Source organism: Eucalyptus grandis, chromosome 2, assembly GCF_016545825.1.
Source record: "Eucalyptus grandis isolate ANBG69807.140 chromosome 2, ASM1654582v1, whole genome shotgun sequence".
NCBI classification, from domain to species: Eukaryota; Viridiplantae; Streptophyta; class Magnoliopsida; order Myrtales; family Myrtaceae; genus Eucalyptus; species Eucalyptus grandis.
The window spans coordinates 34,217,244-34,236,665 of record NC_052613.1 but is presented as its reverse complement, the minus strand read 5'-3'; the positions used below and the strand labels follow the sequence as shown (position 1 = coordinate 34,236,665).

Genomic DNA, 19,422 nt, shown 5'->3' with positions numbered 1-19,422 from the left:
CTCATAGGCTCGCTTCATCACCAGTAAATCCCTTTTCCAAAACTCATCTTAACCTAAGACCGATGGCTGTCGAAGTAGCATCTTCCAAAAGTCCGTCTCGGACATTCCTGAAAGTTCGAAGTCCATTCTTGGATTCTCATGCTATGTCAATTTCGCCTGGATGCCATTTGGTACAACTCGTACTGACATGTGGCTTCGAGGATTCGCGCGTAAATCGACTCGTGCCAAACCACGTTCAAGACATCTCAACATGGACGCCTGACTACATGAAATTGCGTGAGAATAGATTCTTATTTCAAAGTACACTATTTCTGAGAATCGACATAGGGTCGTTCGCTGATTCGAGCAATAGTAAATGAAATCACCAGCTTGTCCCATTATGTTCTCGTCCGCCAATCGACTTCTTAGCCGTCCCTGAAAATCGACATGCCTATCTACAATAATCGTCCCTACGCAAATCTCATGATCAAGCGTTTTCCCCAAGTCAAACTGCACGTGTTATGTGCCCTCATTAGCCTTTCCTTCTCAAGGTCAAAAGCGCATTCCCAGAGGATCAATTCCGAGTGAGATCAACCAACAATGCATTGACGAAATTCATGTTCATTTATCCCTCAAATGGCTCAACTTTCAGGATGTGACATTCAATGTGGATCGAAAATAATCGACCACGGGTCAAATGCGCCAAGAATTCCTAAAAGCCACATGGTGGGGTTAGTCACGCTAAAATCGTATTCAAGCTGAAATTAACCACTTAAATTGAACCCCATTTCTGTGAAAATTGAAAGTTCTGTCATGTCACAATTTATTTTAGAACGTCAACTCATCCTCTAAAAAATTTTCGTGAATCCGAAATTTTGGCTTAAAAATCAAAGTTTATAAATTGGACCGGGGCCTGGAGGCCCATTTTTTTAGTGCACTTGGCATCCAAGTTGGATTATTTGGTGAGGAAAATGGTGGAATTGAGGGGGTTTCTCCTTGGCATTATGGCTTTGAAGAAGAAATGAAGTTGAAATGGAAGGGAAAATGCCTCAAAATTCGTAGCCATGGTGGGGTGCAACATTTGGAGCATCCTTTTGAAGCTTGTGGAGGAAGATTTGGAGGGAAAGGGCTGTTGTCAAGGCTAAGGGCTTCATGGGGTCTTGAACTTGAGTATTTAGGATATTTGTGAAGACTTTGAGAGGGTTGTTGCCCCCTTCAACTAGAAGACCTTCTTCTTCTTCTCTTCCTTGCCTCACTCTTTCTCCATTGTTATTGTTTGAGAGCTCAAGACTAGCAAAGAAGACCAGCCACGCCGCAGCGCCGCCATGCCGCCATTCCCGCTTGTCCAAGCACCACCCGAGCCAACCGAAGCCGCCGACCACGCCCCGTGCCCTGCTCTCGCACGCCGTCAACCGTGCCTCCACCATCCCGAGCCTCTCGCGCCTACCGCCATAGCTCGCCAACCAAGCCGCTTGTCCACCGCTTCCCAGCTCCCTCGCCTGCACCAACCAGCCCCAAGCTTAGCCCGTTCCAACCACCATAGCTCTGCACCACCAAAAACAAGGCTAAATCTCATTTTTTGGGCCGAGAGCCTTGTGGGCTGCTTCTCGAGCCTTTCCTAGCCTCCCCTTAGCCTCGCTCTGCCTGAGTCTTCCTTGCCTCTGCGCCACCATCGCCATGAACTCATCGTTCGCAAATCTAGTGAGTTAACTCCCTAATCCTTCGATTAAGTTGTTAATTGTAACATCCTGATTTTCCACCTCTGTTTTCTAATTGAATAAGTTTGCATTTCATCTTCGCATATAGCTTTTCTTCTCCGAGTTGGTTACTCACGAGATAACTAGTCTATCGTAAAGCCGTTAAAGAATCTAAACGCAATAGACTTGAAAATTCGACTCAGAAACGACCGGTTGACCGTGCACGATTCGTAAGGGCTCACATGGCGCACCACTAAGAGACTGGAGATAGGTCAATCCCGACAAAGGCAAGTACTTAGTGTGGGTGATTCCACCTAATTGCAAAATTCTTGTCGATTGGTACTAGATCGATTCCCTTGTTGTTTTGGTACCGTGTCCATATTTGAAAACTCGAGATTTCTGCAACAACTGAGAGTCACCAATGTCAAGATACACTCAGGTTTAAAAAAATCGAAAATTACGTGTCAATTGCACGAAAAGTTCCTAAAAGTTACCCTAAGAGATTAAGACACGCTAAAATCGCGCTGATTGAAATTAACTGAAATTGAACCCAATTACAAAAATTAGAAGTTTTGTCAAGTCACACCATTTTAGAACATCGACTCATCTTCTAAGATTTTTCTACAAACCGAGTTTTTCGCAAAAAATCAAAGTATGGTTAATTTGTCTGGGAAAATTGGTAGACTTGTTTTGGTCGCACTTTTTGGGATCCAAAACGGTTCTATGGTCAAGAAAAAGTGGATTTAAGTGTGGTTACATTGGTGGATTTATGACTTCAATTTGCACTCAATTGGATTTATTTGGAAGAGGATCAAGGATTGGATGTACAAATGTCTAAAATTGTATGCCATGGGGGAGGGGACATTTTGGTACCGGTTTGGCAAGGTTGTGGGAGGAAGTTTGAGGAGAGAGAATGGCTGAGGTCATGAAGTCATGGTGAGGGCAAGAGTGAGGAGGTTTTGACAGGTAGCAAGCATGGAGGCCACCAAGGGAGCCCTTCAGCAACTTCTTCCTTGTTTTGTGGCTTTCCATGGTTGAGGAGCCATGAGACCTTGAGAAACCAGAGGAAACCGCAGCTCATCCCCCTTGGCCGTCGACGCCCACACAACCACCGTCGGACCATTTTCCTCCTGCTTCCTAGTTCCAGTTTTCTTTGCTCAAGCCGACCTTCGCCACAACATCTGAGTAAATGTCGACTTTCCGGATGAATCAGTGAACGAGCCACCCATCGCCGTGAAGAGGACATCTGAAAGTCAGCCCAACTAGCCCGACCTCCGCCCCCCACCAGCCGCCGTCGTCGTCCTAGTACAGCCACCGCAAGCCGCCGTCGCCGGTCCGTTGGTCCCCTACCTGCCTGCACTATTTTGCTTTTTTTCTTCATTTTCCTCCCATTCCAACCCTTTCCCTTGCCCGTCCTATCCACTCTACACCCCCAAGACTACCAAGAGCCGCGGTTGCCAACCACCCGCTCGCCAGCCTTTCGATCGCCCTGCTTCACGCTATTTAGCCATTGCTTTCTTTCCGATTCAACCAAGAACAGGCAGCAACAAAGCAAGGTTTTGAGACTCTGTGGCTCTGGCCAAGCCCTTCCCGGCCTTGTTTGGTGTTTCCTGCGCCTTGAGTGTTTATCGTCGCCTTGGCATTGTTGCCGTGTGACTCACTCCGTAACGCTAAACCGATGAGTTTACCTCACTAATCCTCGCTTAGAAGGTTAATTATGCTTAAGGGGTGTTTAGATAGTCTAAGTATATTTATGTGGTTAGATTAGCTTAGTTAAATGTTAGTTAGATTATGTGCATGATTAGATTAATGGTTGGATTAATTAGTCTAATTATGTAATTAGATTAATGTTAATCATGCTTAGACTTTAATTAATTATTTTAATTACTTAATTATTTATTTAAATTAAATATTATTTAAATTATATTATTTTTATTATTTAAATTAAAATAATTTTCGAATTTATTTAATTATTAATTAATTAATATTTTCCGAAAATTATATTGAAAGAGTTGCTCGATAGAATTTCGAGCTGATCGCAATGATGTGTTTAGTTTTTGTAATTGATTGTTGTTTTGTGAAACCAAGTGATGATTTGTGTAATTGCGTGGTAGTTGTAAATTAGTTGGATTATGCAACTAAATGCCGGATTGTACAATTGATTGAAAATTGCCGTGTGAGATCATGAACAAAATCAAGAGAACCACCGGAGTATGGTTATGCGAGTGGGGCCGGGGGGCCGTGATTCCACTAAGTCTAAAATCGCCGAGTGGGGCTGTGATTCCACTAAGTCTGAAATTGCCGAGTGAACCGTGATTCCACTAAGTCCAAATTGCCGAGTGGAACCGTGATTACCACCAAGCTAAATCTCTACTGCAGTGGGGCCATGATTACCACTAAGTAAATTTGTCGAGTGGGGTCGTGATTTCACTAAGATAAATTATGCCAGTGGGCGTGATGACCACTTAACCCAGATTATGCCTAGGGCCGTGGATCAAGAGTCGAGAATGAATAGTTTGAATGACCATGTAATGGTCTCGAGTGATGTAATCGACGGTCGATTGATCACCGTAATGATCTGAATTGATTGGATTATGTGGTTTGTCAATAATTATGAATTAAACTGACTTACGTAAAGAAACCGATGCCAAGGTAAGCCCTTCCACTCGTGATTGTACTTAGGCAGCTCCTTGGACCGTATTTTCTTCCTAATCGAGTCTTAAGGAGTAGAACTTGCCGAGACGCTCGTCTCACCCCGTCAGGGATAACAATTTCAGGTTCCTAGATGGCGGTCAGGAGGATTGGAAGCCTAGGGTTTAGAAGGTGGAGGCTCAAGAATCGCAAACGGGTCTCGACTAGTGGGTGTTAGGGTGTTCCTTTTTGTTAAGCTGATTTTTATAACAACCCGACCTTTGTATATGAACCCGCTTGTTTATAAGAGGGTTTGTTTGGCTTGAAAATTTGAGGCTCTACTTTTCTATCCCATTTGATTGTTGTCTGTGGATTATTATCTATTTCTTGCATGCACTTTAAAAAGAATGGTCGGCGACGCGGTCTAGGATGTTGCTATTAATCAACTAAGGAGGGATGGGCGCGCACCGAGGATCGTGGCGTGATATTAATTGCACTTTAGAGGTTAGTTTAGTGTTAATTATCTTAGTTAGATTAGTACTATGAAATTAGCCTTTAAGATGGATTAATGCTAATCTAGAAATGTTTAGATTAGCCTTAATATGTATTAGTGTTGATCTAATTGCAAGATTAGAACTAATAAGGTGGATTAGTCCAATTCAAAGGGACTTTCTTCGCCTACTTCTAGACCCTAGCCGCTTGCAATTTCTTTAGGATCAAATGTGTTAAGATTTTGAATTCCATTTCTTCTTGAGAAATGTTTTAGACATCTTACCAAGATTTTTAGGGATTTAAAAGAATGAGATATCTATTATTATTTGAAAACAACCTCTGCTTTTTAAGCTGAACTAGTGATCTTTTGGGATTCGGAATTTTTATTAACTCTTAGGGTTCGAATTTTGAAATGGTTTCTTCACAAAAAGTTGTTTTTCACATCTTTTCGTTCAACATAATCAAATTTCAGATCAAATGAACAAGTTTTTGAACCCTCAACCAAACTGATTTTAAAAAATAGACTTTCTAGAAACAACACTCAGTTTTTTGCAATGGGATTGAGCGATTTACTAGGCTTAACTAGAAGGATCTAGGTTATGTCTCATGAAAATGTTCATTTATGTGTCATTTACAATATATTCAAATTTGGGAATTTTTCAAACTTGTTTGATTAGATCTCTGGATTCTAAACTCAGAGACGCGCAAGTGGACCGCTTTTTTCGCCAATTAGACCGATAGTAGTTTTGGTGATTGTTCTTGATTTTATGCTTGCTAAACCATGCCTATTTGGTGATGTGGTTGCTTTGTGATATGCTTAGAAGTTATGCGTGATGATGCGCAATGGTTGTATGGTCGTGGCCTCAATGCCATCGAGGTCTATAACATTGTTGGACTCCCCAATGTACAAACAGCCGAAGATGATGGTATTTCCGCTACTTCCACATGTTTTTCTAGTGCCAATTCGAATGTTGTGCTACCTGAAGTCTTCTATAGTGGATATGAACAACAAAATGGTTAAAAAGCGACTCATTACACTTCTGATCATATAGGTTGAATTCAGTAAAAAGTACTGCCACATAAACTGGTCAACCTCCACTCCGTGTGGTCTCATATTCTTAAAGGTGTCAACACATATGCTAGATGATTTTAGCGATTAACTGTTGCATTGATTTCTGTTCATCTAACTCAATTTTAAGAGATGCTTCTTGCATAATCTAACTTGACTAGTTTCGTTTTGCATGGCTAATGAAAGTAAAACGTGATTAAAAAAATAAGGATTTGTTGATCAAATTGATGACTCTATTGGATAAAGAGTACTCTTTCAATAACCTGGGAGATCTTAATGCTTACTCTTCCTTAGAAACCTCATTTGCTCTTACAAGGAAATAATTTAGATTCACTTGCCTTGGTTGCTCCATCAGAAGAGAATTGATGTTGGATTGGTTAAGTAATTATTGGTGGTGAGGTTTGGTAGGTAAAGATTGTAGCAACGGAAAGGTTGTAAGCTAAGTTTACAAAAATGTAAAGTGAAATTGAGCTTCAATAAGCTTAATTTGAAAAATCTAAGAAGAATAAGATAAGAGTTTTCTTAATTTATCTCTAGAAGATGCAATTTTAATGGTTAATAGGCTTCTCTTAAACTAGGTTTATCCTGAAAGTAAAAGGCTACATTTTGCTTGGCATACTTCATTGCTGGAAATCACTTCAAATTCAACATATAGCATTTTCTCAATTTTCACAACGTTACAATTCTTTAAAAAGAAATGATATTGTTGTGGTATACGCTACAGTGAAAGCTATCAATGATACCAAGGCAACGTATGGAGTGAATAAAGAGAGTTGGCAAGGTGATCCGTGCGTCCCTAGCAACTATACATGGGATGGTTTGAATTGCAGTTATGGAAAACTTCCAAGGATTATCTCGTTGTGAGTGCCTTTGAACTATTTCTTGAAGTATCATCCATCAATGAAATTCTAAAAGAACTCTCTCTCTCTCTCTCTCTCTCTCTCTCTCTCTCTCTCTCTCTCTCTCTCTCTCTCTCTCTCTCTCTCTCTCTCTCTATGTGAAGAAGTGAAGTTTTGTTCTCATTCTCCCCAAAAAGTTGAAAGTTTACTCCCCTGCATGACCACATTGTCTTTGCATAAGAGCCTACACTTCCAAAGTCTGTAAGTAGATCCGAGGGTTATTTCACTGTAAGTCTCCTTGCACTATTTCTTGTAGGATGATGCTAGTGCAGCCGATGAAACTTCAAAAGAATTCTCTTTTCTTCTTAAAGGCTTCATTCGTTTCGCGGAAAATAATTTTCAGGAAACATTTTTCAGATTTTCCTACGTTTGTTTCACGGAAAATGAATTCCTTAGAGAAAAAAATTTCCATGAAAGGAAAAAAGTCTTCCAACTTAGGGAAAAATGTTTTTCACTTTTGAAAAATGGAAAACATTTTCCTCACTTTATCTCTCTTATCTCACACATCTACAAATGCTCACTTCCTCTTCCCCCTTCTTCTTCTTTTCTTTTTTTTTTTAATTCGAATTATTTTTATTTTCTTTTTCTTTTTCAATTCAAATTATTTCTTGATTTTATTTTTTTTTTATTTTTCTTTTCTTTGTTTCCCAACTTTTTCTTTCTTGGTCAATCGCCACCACGGCAACGGCTTGTGACTACCCACAGGCAACCCTTGAGCTCGCTGACAAGCATGAGGCTCACCTATCTCTAGTGAGCTCAGGCTCACTACTCATCGGCCACAAGCTCACGCTTGTCAATCTGGTGAGCCTCAACCTCACTGAACTCGGGCGTCACCAAATTGACGAGCCCTGTGGTGGTCGGCGAGCTCGAGGCTCGCCTTTGGCCGGTCACTAGCCATCATCATGGCCGACAACGGCCAAGAAAGAAGAAGATGGAAAACATAGAAAAGAAAAGGCAAAAAGAAAATAAAAATGAAATAATAATTGAATGATTGATTTTAAAAAATAAAAATAATTAAAAGTCGATTTTAAAAAATAAAATAAATAAATGAAAAAGAGTATATGGTAGAAAACATTTTCCATACCGAACAGCAAAAAATATTTTCCACTTTATTTTCAGGTTTCATCCGAACATTGGAAAATAACTACATTTTCTTGGAAAATGACTTCTTGGAAAATATTTTCCAAAAAGGCCACATTTTCCGCGAAACGAATGGAGTCGAAGAATTGAAGGCTTTTCCTCATTCTTCTTGAAAAATTGGAAGTTCATTCCTCTATATGACTACATTAATCTATAAAAACTCATTTATCAGTTGTGTGCTTCTCAATTTTACTATTAGGCAACATTGTGTTCTTTACAGTTGAGTGCACAAACATTTATGTATCGAACCAACATTACTGCCTTTGTGAACACAGCAATGACACAGCTTCCTCTTATGTGATTGATTATGGGTAGGAACTTGAGCTCTAGCAATTTGAGGGGCAACATCCATTCTTCACTATCAAGTCTATTGGAATTGAAGGCCTTGTAAGTATTAGCCCAGTGAGGCCCTTATTGAGGTGATAATGTTTTAGGATTGAGTGACTTTAGACCTTCGTTGTATCAATCTTGCGTTTAAATGTCTACCTAGGATAAAATTGAAAAAAAAAAGTATCACAATGGTGATTTAAGTAGTGTTTTCAACTTTAAATGTCCATGGTGGTCAACTTTTGTTGGGAGGATTTAGGTAGTGTCTTAATGGCGCAGATTTTATAATTTATGTTTGAATGTGTTGGGTCATCCTAGTTTTTGCTAGAGAGCTCGTTTTTACTTATTCTAAAGAAAAAGTTACTTTGAAGGCTTCAAGAGAGAGCCTTTGCTGGAGGAAGTTTATGTGGAGCATTGATTTTAAAGTAGTGCAACGATATTTTTGGCCTCTTTGGCTCAAAAAGTTTGTTGTTTTTCTTATTCATAATTTCAAAATTTCAGATGAGATCTATTGAATTGTTAACTAGACAAACTTGCTTTTGTTTCAGAGATCTGTCCAACAATGAACTTACAGGAGCCATACCGGAAACATTGGCAAATTTGCCGAAGTTGAGAATTCTGTAAGTAAATGTGCCTTAGTGGCACCCTGAAGAATTGACAGAGCATGAGTCTTTATACATGGCTATGCTTTGCAGGAATCTAAGCGGAAACAAGCTAAATGGTTCAGTTCCTAAGGCTCTTGAAAGGAGGGTTATGGACATGATATTGGACTTGAGGTTTCTCTCCCTCTCTCTCTCTTTCTTAGAGCATTTTAACATGTTTTATTGTGATTCAAAGCAAGTAAGAAGGCCGCTTGTGATCAACATGTGGGCAAAGCAGTTTGAGAAACGTAACTTTACCTACTTACCTTTTGTTGCAGTCTTAACGACAATCCCGATCTTCACCAGGCAAGTCCTTACCCAAAGGATAAAAGCTCCATCTTGGTCCCAATTGTTGCATCGGTTTCAGGCGTAGTCGTAGTTACCTGTCTGGTCACAATTTGGTTGATCAGAAGGAAACAGATAAGAGGTAACTTATTTTTCAACTTCTCGTCCACAGCATAGTTACATGAAAATACAATTGTCTCTAATTTGTCTAATGCTCCCCAAGGATTGATGACCATCAAAGTGATTGTATCTTAGCTTATGGAGAGCTAGGTGCCAAAATTTCAATCCTTGCCTGGATTTTCACTTCTCATAGGTTGACCCTTTTCGTACCGATTGGAGTTATCTTAGGGAGATTTTCCTTTGTAGTCTACTTGGAAATCTTCGAAAGGTTGAGTCTATTACTCATTGGTAATATATTGGTTATTTATTGAAGGAATGGTGAGATTAACATCTTTCAATTATGGTGAGATCACAAGAATAAGTCATTACATATTTCTTCAAAAAGGCTTTGTTTGCAGTGAAGACATATGATATCAAAGTGAAGATCATGACCAGATAACTTTTTTCTCCAGATGTTGCTGCTATTACTACTACCGCCACTTTTGGAGGATATACCGGGACATTAAAGTTGTCAAAAAATCGACATTTTACATCTACTGAGGTTGCAAGAATTACCGATAACTTTAGAACCGTAATTGGAGAGGGAGGATTTGGGAAAGTCTACTCTGGCAGACTTGACAATGGCCCTCAAGTCGCAGTAAAAATGTTATCTCGATCATCAAAGCAAGGCTACAAGGAGTTTCACACAGAGGTTCGAAACATTACTCCAACTAGAATCGATGTGTCATGTTTTCAATTTTTTGGGAGTTCTACTCATAGCAAGCTCTGATACCTTGACATGCAGGCCCAACTCCTGACGGTCGTTCACCATAGAAATTTGGTTTCACTTATCGGATATTGCGAAGAATTTGAAAACATGGCGTTGATTTACGAATTCATGTCCAACGGAAATGTGCAGCAACATTTGTCAGGTTTGTCTGATACTCCCTTTTCCAATAGCACGACATATGTCAAGCTAATTTTATCTGAATACCGTTCTTTGATAGTTCAGACTTTTGGATTAATTGGTCAATTTAGATATTCAGAATAGCACCATGGAATGAAATTGACTTTCTCAGCGAACCAATACAATAGCGAACAAGCTTTACATCTTTCATGAATACTCCTTAATTCTCTACTTTCAAGCAGCACACAGCCCAAATGTTTTGAGTTGGAGCCAGAGACTACAAATCGCAGTCGATGCAGCTCAAGGTACATAAAGTAGATCGATGACATCTTTGTTCACGTTTCCAAAAGTTAAGCTACCTGATAAATTTCGTCAAGTTTTTCCTGCTGGTGTGCAGGTTTGGAGTACCTACATAACGGCTGCAAACCTCCTATTATCCATAGAGATCTAAAGACGCCCAATATTTTACTAAATGAGAACATGCAAGCAAAGATTTGTGATTTTGGATTATCGAAAGCATATGTAAGAGAGCAGGATTCTTATATTTCGACTTGTCCTGCGGGGACACCTGGTTATCTCGATCCAGAGTAAGTGACTCAAAATTTTTGAGTACGAAGACATTTCCATTCCACCTATGATGCAGAATAATTGTACTAATTTTGACTAGCACGAGAGGCCCATACATCTATTCATACATGTTTATGTTGGATAGACATAATTGTACTAATTTTGACTAGTAAGTACATTTTTGTGAAGGCAGCTTGGGCAATTGTTGTACTAACCAAAGCAGCAATTCCTTTCGAATCCTCAGGTTTCATATACTTGGACACTCGAGCCAAAAGAGTGACATATACAGCTTTGGCATAGTTTTGTTCGAGTTAATCACAGGCCACCCTGCCATTATAAGAAGTCCGAAGGGCATCATGCACATACTTCGGTGGGTAACTCCACTCATAGAAAGAGGGGACATTCAAAGCATTGCCGATCCGAGGTTAAATGGCCAATTCAGCATCGGTTCTGCGTGGAAAGCGGTGGAAATAGCCATGGCATGTGTACCAACGAACGCGGTTGAAAGGGCAGACATGAACCATGTTCTATCGGAACTAAAAGAGTGCTTGACAGTAGAGATCAGTTCAGGAAGAAGCCAAAGAATGGGAAATAGTGAGAGAAGAAGTGAGTTTGATACAACCACAATGGAGCTTGATAGTCCTCCGTATGCCCGTTAACTATACTTCATACTTAAGTTTGTCATGTCCAATTTTTATTTTTATTTTTTGTTTAGATTATCATGTCCGGATTCTCCATAAGGAAAATTGCCCAAAAAGTCCTAAACTTATTGTATTTTTGTTAATTTAGTTCTAAATCTTTTAATTATGTCAATTGAGTCATAAACGCTTTTACGTTTTGTCAATTGAGTACAATCAGGCCAATTTTAGTCAAAAATCATTAACATAGATATCAATTATCCTACATGATATGACTGATATTAAAGTGGACAATTTTCATTTTTTAATATTTTTTTGTTTTTTATTCTTTTCTTGTTCATTTTTATTTTTTTCTTTTCTTCCATTATCTTTTCATTCTTTTTTTTCATGACCCTTACCCGCCACAATAAAAAAAGTAAAGAAGGAAAACAAAATAAAATAAAATAAATAATAAAAATTGAAAAAATATATGTTAGTGATTTCCGACCAAGCTGAATCAATTGGAAAAACATGAAAAGTTTACAACTCAATTAGCATAATTAAAAGATTTAAGACTAAATTGACAAAAGTGCAATAAATTATAACTTTTTGGATAATTTTTCCAATTGTTAAAATAGTTTGTTATCATAAAAAAATGTAACCCTTGGTCATGAAAAGAGTGACGCCTTGTGATGAAAAAATATGACTCTTAGCTATAAAAAAGGTAATAGTTAACATGAAAAGTGGTCATAGTTAATCATGAAAAATGACGATGGTGTGGATAAAGGGCCGTTTGGTTTGGCTCTAGGGAAATGGGTTTAGGAAAATGCAAATAACTTTGGATAAAAGAGTTTTTTTCAAAATGATATACCATTTGGTAAATTGTAACTTCAAATAGCATTGAAAAATAGTTTTGGCATAAATACCGTTTGGTAAAATCCACATTTATAAATGACTTTTTCTTCTTCTTCTTCTTCTTTTTAAAAAAACTTGAAAATTAAATTCGGCAGAGGGTGCTACTGGTTGGTTGCCACGGGCCAACTGTCGGTGGTTAGATTAGGCGTCGCCTAGGTCAGCCAAATCTGGCGACCTCAGGTGACACCACCCAATTCGCGGGTCATGCCACCTTAGGGGGTGGTCAATGAGAAGGCACAACCCCCAAGCAGCGATGGCGGTTGCCGGAGAAGCCTGATCTTCGACGGCAGATCAAGGAAGCTGAATGGTTGTGGATGAATGAGGAAGAAGATTAATAGTAATGAATGAATAGTGACCCATGAATAGTAGAGTTTGCATTTTCATAATGCTAAAAGCCCAAAGCAGGTCCCTACCTACATTAGGCTTTCAGACCTGCATTGTGCTATTAGGCTTTCAGATCTGCATTGGGCTTTTAGCATTCTGAATGCTAACATTTAGCCACGGAAGTCTCAAAAACACTTGCCAAATGCTTTGCATTTTCTCCAAGAGGCTTTGGAGGCCCAACACTAATTGCAAAAGTTGAACCAAACGGGGCCAAAGTACTTATTGCCAAGAAATGTACTAATCGGTTGTCTATAAAAAATAAAAATAAAAAACAAAGCATTTATGTTCATTACAACTATTCAAAATAACAATTTCTTCTCGTAACTCTCTCATTCTCTTTTTATATGAACAACTTTGATAACACATTCAAGGTAAAAATTTCAAGAGAAAAATTGGGGAATTGCTAAACTTGTTTCTCTACCGCTTTAATGTATATCTTGAAGGTATAATTGTTTTAAGCCAAGCAAGAATAATAGTGAGGGGTAAATATTGCCTAAAGACCCATAATCGTCATCACACATCAAAATATCAAAGATCTATAAATTATTGCTCTGTCTTCATCGACATTCAAATTTTCCTAATAATCCTGAGGTATTATTATTTTTCACGGAGATGGAGATAGTGGTTGCATCAACTATTCACAATCTTCACAAATAAGCATTACTGAAATTTTGTTTCTGTTTACATGCTTAAGTCATGTTTGTCATAACCTACCCTCGAACCGATTCACCTAAAGTTCGACTAATGGATTATTAAGCTTAAACTTATTTCAAGCTTTCCCAAGCTATACCAATTTGCAACTTAAATTCAAGTTATTAGTATGCAAATCAATTTTATTTGGAGTCTTCACTAATCAATTTATAGTAAGTCAATAAAAAACTCAAGAAATGCATTAAAAACACTTTACCTTACAAACTAGAAATTGCGGATGACACGACATGACATGGTAATTTAATTATTTTATTAACAATTAACAATTTTGTAGTATAATGTTGAATCCTATATATTTCACAAGGAGGTAACAATGTGCTATTTATGGAAAATAGTTTTTGGAAATTAATTTTTCCAGAAAAGACTATTTTTCGGTGGTTGAGACTTGAAAATAAATTGTAAAATATTTTCTATTGTTTGGAGGAAAATCTTATTTGATTTTTCTAAGTAGACATATGCTATCTGGGTGCTAATGATTTGTGTGTGGGTACATAAGGAACCTAGCATGGATACAAATGGCCTGTTTGTTAATGTTCTTTGTTTCTGTTTATGAACAAAATTTCTGTTTTTTTGTTTCAAGGAACAAAAAAGAATAGAAACGCGTTTGTTTGTGTTTTTGTTCCAAATCTATTATTTTGTTCCTAGGAACACATTTGGCACGAAAACAAGAAACAAGAAAAACGTGTTTATTGTTTAAGGAACAATTTTTAAGAACAAATTTTCTCTCTCCCTCTTTTTCTTCTCTTTTTTTCTTCTTTTCTTTTTCTTTTTCTTTGGCCGATCGCGGCCTCGGCCATGGCCCGCGACGCCGTCGAGGGCCAATGACCTCGCCGGAGCCTCGCCGGCCCGGGGCAAGGCTGGGCGAGGCTCGGGCTCGCCAGATTTGGGTGAGCCCGAGCTCGCCCGACCAAGGCGAGATCGAGCCTCGCCCAACCATGGCGAGGCTCGGCTTCGCTTGGGGCCGGCGAGCCTCGTCGTGGCCGGGCGAGGCCGCCGGCCCTCGTCGGCCGATCGCCGCCCATGGCGAGGCCGGCGACCGGCCAAAAGAAGAAAAAAAGAAAAAGAAAGAAAAAAATTAAAAAAAATTAAAAGAAACAAAAAAAAACACAAATTTACCAAATGTGTTTATGTTCATTTTTATTCCGGAAGAAGTTTACCAAACACTTTTTTTAATTCAAAAATTGTTCTTCAGAACAGAAACACTTTTTTCTATTTCTATTTCCTGGAACAATTTTTAAACAGAAATGTTACCAAACGCGCCCAAAGGTGTTAAGCCCGGATATAGATTCCCAAGCACAAGCATGGGTAGTAGTCTTGGGTCATCAAAACCAAAGTCGAAAACTCGATGCCTGTGCTCAACTACCTCACACCTTGACTAGAGTCTACAAAGGCTAGGCCAAGTCCCCAACATCAATGGACCATGGCATAAAGCTCAGGGGACTTAGGCTTGCACACGGGAATCCTAGGCCAACCTCAATGAACCTAAGCTCAAAAGCCAAGGACCCGAGCTTGGGCATGAGGGTCAGAGGCCCATCCACACAGTCCATGAACTCGATGCACTCAACTAGGGTCAATCTAGACACTCGGCCAGATCAATCAACTCGACCACGAGAACGATTCTCAAATGGGCAGGATCGATGCGCACGGTCCATGGACACGATGCAAGGCACGTACACCTAGCCTTGACGAACTCTTACAGGTGCACTAAAGACTGAGGCATAGCCTAAATGCCAAATGGACATGGAGCTGGCGTGTCCTAGCCTTAATGGACTTGGGCTCAAGTAGGGGACCCCACCTTGCTATCAAGGGTCTTCAGGATATGGTTTTTTTTTTTTTTAATCTATCTACTCAAATTTTGAAAAAAATAATAATCTTTGATTTTTGAAAAAAAAAATTCTAAATTTAAGTTCGGATAAAAAAAAAATTTCTTTAATTAAAGAAATATTCCTTAATAAATCAGCTTCCTAAATAATTTGAAGGGCAAAAATTCTTCTGCCTTGCAAACTTGAGCCCTTAACCTGCGATCCTCTGTATCCTTCCCCGTCCGAAGGGCCCTTGACTTTTGAACTTCGCGGGGTTTTGCGCTGACTTCGTCGTCCTCCCCTCGCACTGAACTCTGCAAGTAAGCCCTAAAGATTCCATCTTTCTTAGATTCTCTCGCCCCCTCCCTCTTTCCATGTCATGCAAGCATCGGAAATGAGAGCCTTGAGAACGCTCTGCACCCACAATCACCTCCTCCATCCCACCTCCAAACCCACATACCTCGCCTCCTTCAAGCCCCTCCAGAACCCCAGTCTCTACCGCGGCATCTACTCCACGAATCGCCGCCTCCTCTCTCGAGACCCCGGCCTCGCGCCCTTGCCCTCGGGCTCCGAGTCGGAGGCCAGCGACGCCGCCCCCGCTGTCGGCAACGTCTACGACCCTTCTGCCCGCTGGGTCAGAAGCAGCGGCGGGGAAGCTGGGTCGGGTCCCGAGAGCGAAGCAAGGAGCAAGAATGGCGAAATCCCCGAAGAAAGGAAGTATTTTGGAGGTGGTAGGAGATCGTATGGTGGGAGCGGTAAGAAGGGGAAGAAGAGGAGTTGCTGGGTTTGTTCGGAATGTGGGTACACGGATGGACAGTGGTGGGGTTCGTGCAGGTCGTGCCATAGCGCCGGGACGATGAAGCAGTTCACGGTGGAGGAGAACGGCGGCGGGAGCGAGAAAGTGAGGGGCTTCCGAGGTGTCGGAGAATGCGGTGAGGACGTGGCTGCCGCGGCGGGCGGGCGAGGTGCGGCCGCTGCGGTTGACAGATGTAAATAGGGGGTTGAAAGTGGCGGATTCCTCTGTAAGTTTGTTCTGTTCTGGGAAATTAGTAACTGGTCAGCTTTGGACCCTATATGCAGCTGCTACAGAAAGATAAATAGTTGAAGAAAGTTGTTGTCGAGTTGATTTTATTGTCTTATCTACATTTGGCATAATTTACTTGGAAACATCTTTCCAGGAGTTGGATCATAGAGCGTATCTTGTGATTCTGATGAAATTTTGCTGGAATGATAGTATATTTCCTTTTCTTTAGTAATACGAGAGTGATGATATGACCTTTGGTCCTGATGACAATCTGTTGTCCACCTCGATGAAACCATATGCTGGTTATTCTAACACATTAGTACTTCTGTTAATTTATTTTGAAAGAAACGTGCATGTCACCCTAATTCCTTAAAGTAAATGATCTCTTGGGGTGCTTGATGTGGTATGGACCCTTTGGAGAGGAGGTTTCGAGAGTGATAGGCAGTGGTCTTGTGCCAGGTTTGACCTACTTTTTGGTTGTATGGTCCGCACAAAGATCTTAATTTTATCAAAGCTATTGATTTTGCTGCATTGTGGCTCTAAAGGTTCCTTAATTTTGGTGGGAGGTGATCCTGGTGTTGGCAAGAGTACCCTGTTGCTGCAGGTAATGTACTTAGATGATACATTAAATATTCATAAAATACTGGAAGATGGCTGCAATGATTGCTGAAGGGCATGATCTTGGGAGATCAGCTCCAGTAGTATATGTCTCTGGGGAAGAGGTAAATGGATTTTCCATGTTAGCCTTCTGCTGGTCTTTGCTGTCATGCATATTCATTCTTGTTGCCAGATCAAATTTGTTATTGCTTTTGGACAGTTTTTCTTGTTTGTAAACATAGGCTCTTGAGCATTTTCTGTCTTAGGATTTCTCTGGCTTGTACCTTAAGAATTAGCCATGAGACAATTTTACTCGGGAGTCTTGATAGAAATGAGGATATAGATTTTCTCTGATAGGCATGTGCTGTATGTGTTGCTTATCTTTTTTTCTGGCCAACCTGTATGTGTCATTGTCCTATCACACTTAGAATCTACCTTTTCCCCTTCTGAGGACTCTCTTTTATTTTGTATTAGAGTGTGGAGCAAATTGGAAGCAGAGCTGACCATCTAAGCATTGGAACTGAAGAACTGTATTTGTACTCAAGGACTGATATTGAGGTGAGTGCAAACTCAAGAAGTTTGCACTGAGCAGCTATTCATACCTCTCAAATTGCTTTTACAATTTTGTCCTGATTTTTCATGTGTAAATTGGTTTGGATCCTTGAACTGCCATTAATAACCTCATAGACCCAAAGTTCAATGGGGATGATAATTCCTCAGAAAACAATTGAAACATGTGTTTGTTAAAGGAACCTTTTTATGGGTTGTCTACATTAAAAAATTTCTCTATGTTTGGATATAGAGAGTCCAGGTCTGTTACAAATTCAAAGGTGCTGATTATGCATCTGCTTTGTGTGAGGCCTGACATGCGTTTTGTTCTGCAGGACATACAAGAAAAAATTCAAGCTCTTTCACCTCGAGCTTTGATTGTCGATTCAATTCAGACAGTTTATCTAAAAGGTGTGGTTGGAAGTGCTGGAGGTCTCTCGCAGGTAACATCTTTGCAATCTACCCCCTTGCAAGAGGCAAAATTGGATCTGAATTCAGGAGATTGGTGATTGAGTTTAGGGCACTCTAATTTGTTATGTGATCTCGTGTTGCCACAAGTTCTCTTGCCTAAAGTTTTTTCACTTCTCTCGTGAGAGTGACCGGTATCACTGGCCTGTGGTCGTCATCACATATTTAAATGAGCTTTTCTGAAAAATTCTATTGGTTAACCAAGCAACTTTACCCAATATTTAAGAGTACTGATATTGATTGCTTCATCTTGACTATGGGTGTATGGGTGTTAACCGTCTGGTGTTAGAAGTGAAAATTGATGGTAAATCGGTCTGGTGATTGAAGTCCGGTGATGGGCGCATATTAATTCATTCAGTGTGAAGCTTGGCGTTCGGTCATGCTTGGGCGTGGTCAGTCTTCTCACGTTTATGTTGAAATAGAACAGAGAAGGGGTGGTCAAGAGGAGTGAGTGTTGTGGGCCTAGCTAGGCATAGTGGACTTTAGGCTCGTTTAGGCTTAATGAATCTTGGGCTAAAATAGTCATGAAAGAAAAAAGGGCTTGAGTAATGGGCTTTGTGTTGCTTTAGGGAGAGTGGGCTTTTGAAGTGTCAATTAAAATTGGCGTAAGTAGTAACCCAATTTAAAGCATGTTCTTGAATAGCTCATGTTCTGACCCCGTCCCTATTTTCGTATTAGAAATTAAAAAATAAATAGCTAAAAAATTTAAAAATTTCCGGAAATTCTTTTTTTCTTCTAAAAGTCATTAAAAAGCTTAAAAATTAGCTTTTGAGTAGTTTTCTATTAAAATGTATGAAAATCCTCTAAAAAAAATTGTGCTCAAAATTGAACAAATTCTTAAGGCTTTACAATAGGGTTTGAATGTTCCTTTTTTAGACCAATGCTCTTGATTCCACATTTTTAGTATGTTGATTAAGGTTTTCCTTTAGCCTAATCAGGAATGGCATGTTCGTTATTTTGTAGCATTAGATTCTTGTTTTTCTTGTAACATATTTAATACTTCCTTAATTACCGATTGTTACCTTAATAATTATGTACCCGCATTATTACTTCACATGTTACTGGATAGGTTTAAAATAAATCTAAACTATCTAACAAATCTTTTTTTTTTTTTAAAAATGAACATGATTATGTAGCACTAGTTGATCAATTAGTATAACCAAGTCTCGGGAAAAGTGTTGGAAAGGTTATGAACTTTTTGTATTTGTGTCAATTTTGTCCTAAACCTTTTAATAGTGCCAATTTAGTCATAAACCTTTTAACTTGGTATCAATTCACTCCTAAATATTTTAATAGTGTCAATTTAGTCATAAACCTTTTAAATTAGTGCCAATTTAATCATAAACATTTTAGTTTTGTGCCAATTTAGTCCCTTCGATTTATTTTAGTCGGATTATACTAGCATGAACATGGTCTCATTAGCATGGCATCACCGACACTAACTTGGATAATTTTTAATAATTTTCTGATTTCTTTCTTCTTTGTATTTCCTTCTTTTTTCTCTCTCCTCCCTTTCTTATTCCTTTTGGTGGTGGCTGGTCGACAGGCAATGATTGGCCACCGGCCGTGGCCAAGCGAACTAGCCTCGCTTGGCCAAGGCGAAGGCAGGCCCAAGGATGTCG

The 19,422-nt window shown here is 39.6% G+C and overlaps 2 protein-coding genes across 2 annotated transcripts; both read left to right on the top strand.

Moving 5' to 3' along the window:
* The first annotated feature begins 10,136 nt into the window (after positions 1-10,136).
* On the top strand, positions 10,137-11,395 carry LOC120290662 (probable LRR receptor-like serine/threonine-protein kinase At4g29180). The gene is made up of 4 exons (XM_039307017.1): positions 10,137-10,191; positions 10,409-10,471; positions 10,564-10,753; positions 10,978-11,395. Exons 1-4 carry the CDS (start codon positions 10,137-10,139, stop codon positions 11,390-11,392), a joined length of 723 nt encoding a protein of 240 aa, XP_039162951.1. The 3' UTR covers positions 11,393-11,395.
* A 5,124-nt stretch (positions 11,396-16,519) lies between these two features.
* On the top strand, positions 16,520-17,921 carry LOC120290931 (DNA repair protein RadA-like). Its single transcript, XM_039307802.1, has 5 exons — positions 16,520-16,645; positions 16,732-16,790; positions 16,837-16,908; positions 17,258-17,341; positions 17,668-17,921. Exons 1-5 carry the CDS (start codon positions 16,585-16,587, stop codon positions 17,839-17,841), a joined length of 450 nt encoding a protein of 149 aa, XP_039163736.1. The 5' UTR covers positions 16,520-16,584; the 3' UTR covers positions 17,842-17,921.
* The last annotated feature ends 1,501 nt before the right edge of the window (positions 17,922-19,422 follow it).

Excerpts from the sequence above, each read along its gene's own strand:
- LOC120290931 (XM_039307802.1), top strand. The coding sequence starts at position 16,585 with ATGTGGTATGGACCCTTTGGAGAGGAGGTTTCGAGAGTGATAGGCAGT. Across the intron at positions 16,646-16,731 it reads AGGCAGTGGTCTTGTGCCAG|GTTCCTTAATTTTGGTGGGA; the intron begins GTTTGACCTACT and ends GTGGCTCTAAAG. Across the intron at positions 17,342-17,667 it reads ACTCAAGGACTGATATTGAG|GACATACAAGAAAAAATTCA; the intron begins GTGAGTGCAAAC and ends TTTGTTCTGCAG.
- LOC120290662 (XM_039307017.1), top strand. The coding sequence starts at position 10,137 with ATGGCGTTGATTTACGAATTCATGTCCAACGGAAATGTGCAGCAACAT. Across the intron at positions 10,472-10,563 it reads CGCAGTCGATGCAGCTCAAG|GTTTGGAGTACCTACATAAC; the intron begins GTACATAAAGTA and ends GCTGGTGTGCAG. Across the intron at positions 10,754-10,977 it reads CCTGGTTATCTCGATCCAGA|GTTTCATATACTTGGACACT; the intron begins GTAAGTGACTCA and ends TCGAATCCTCAG.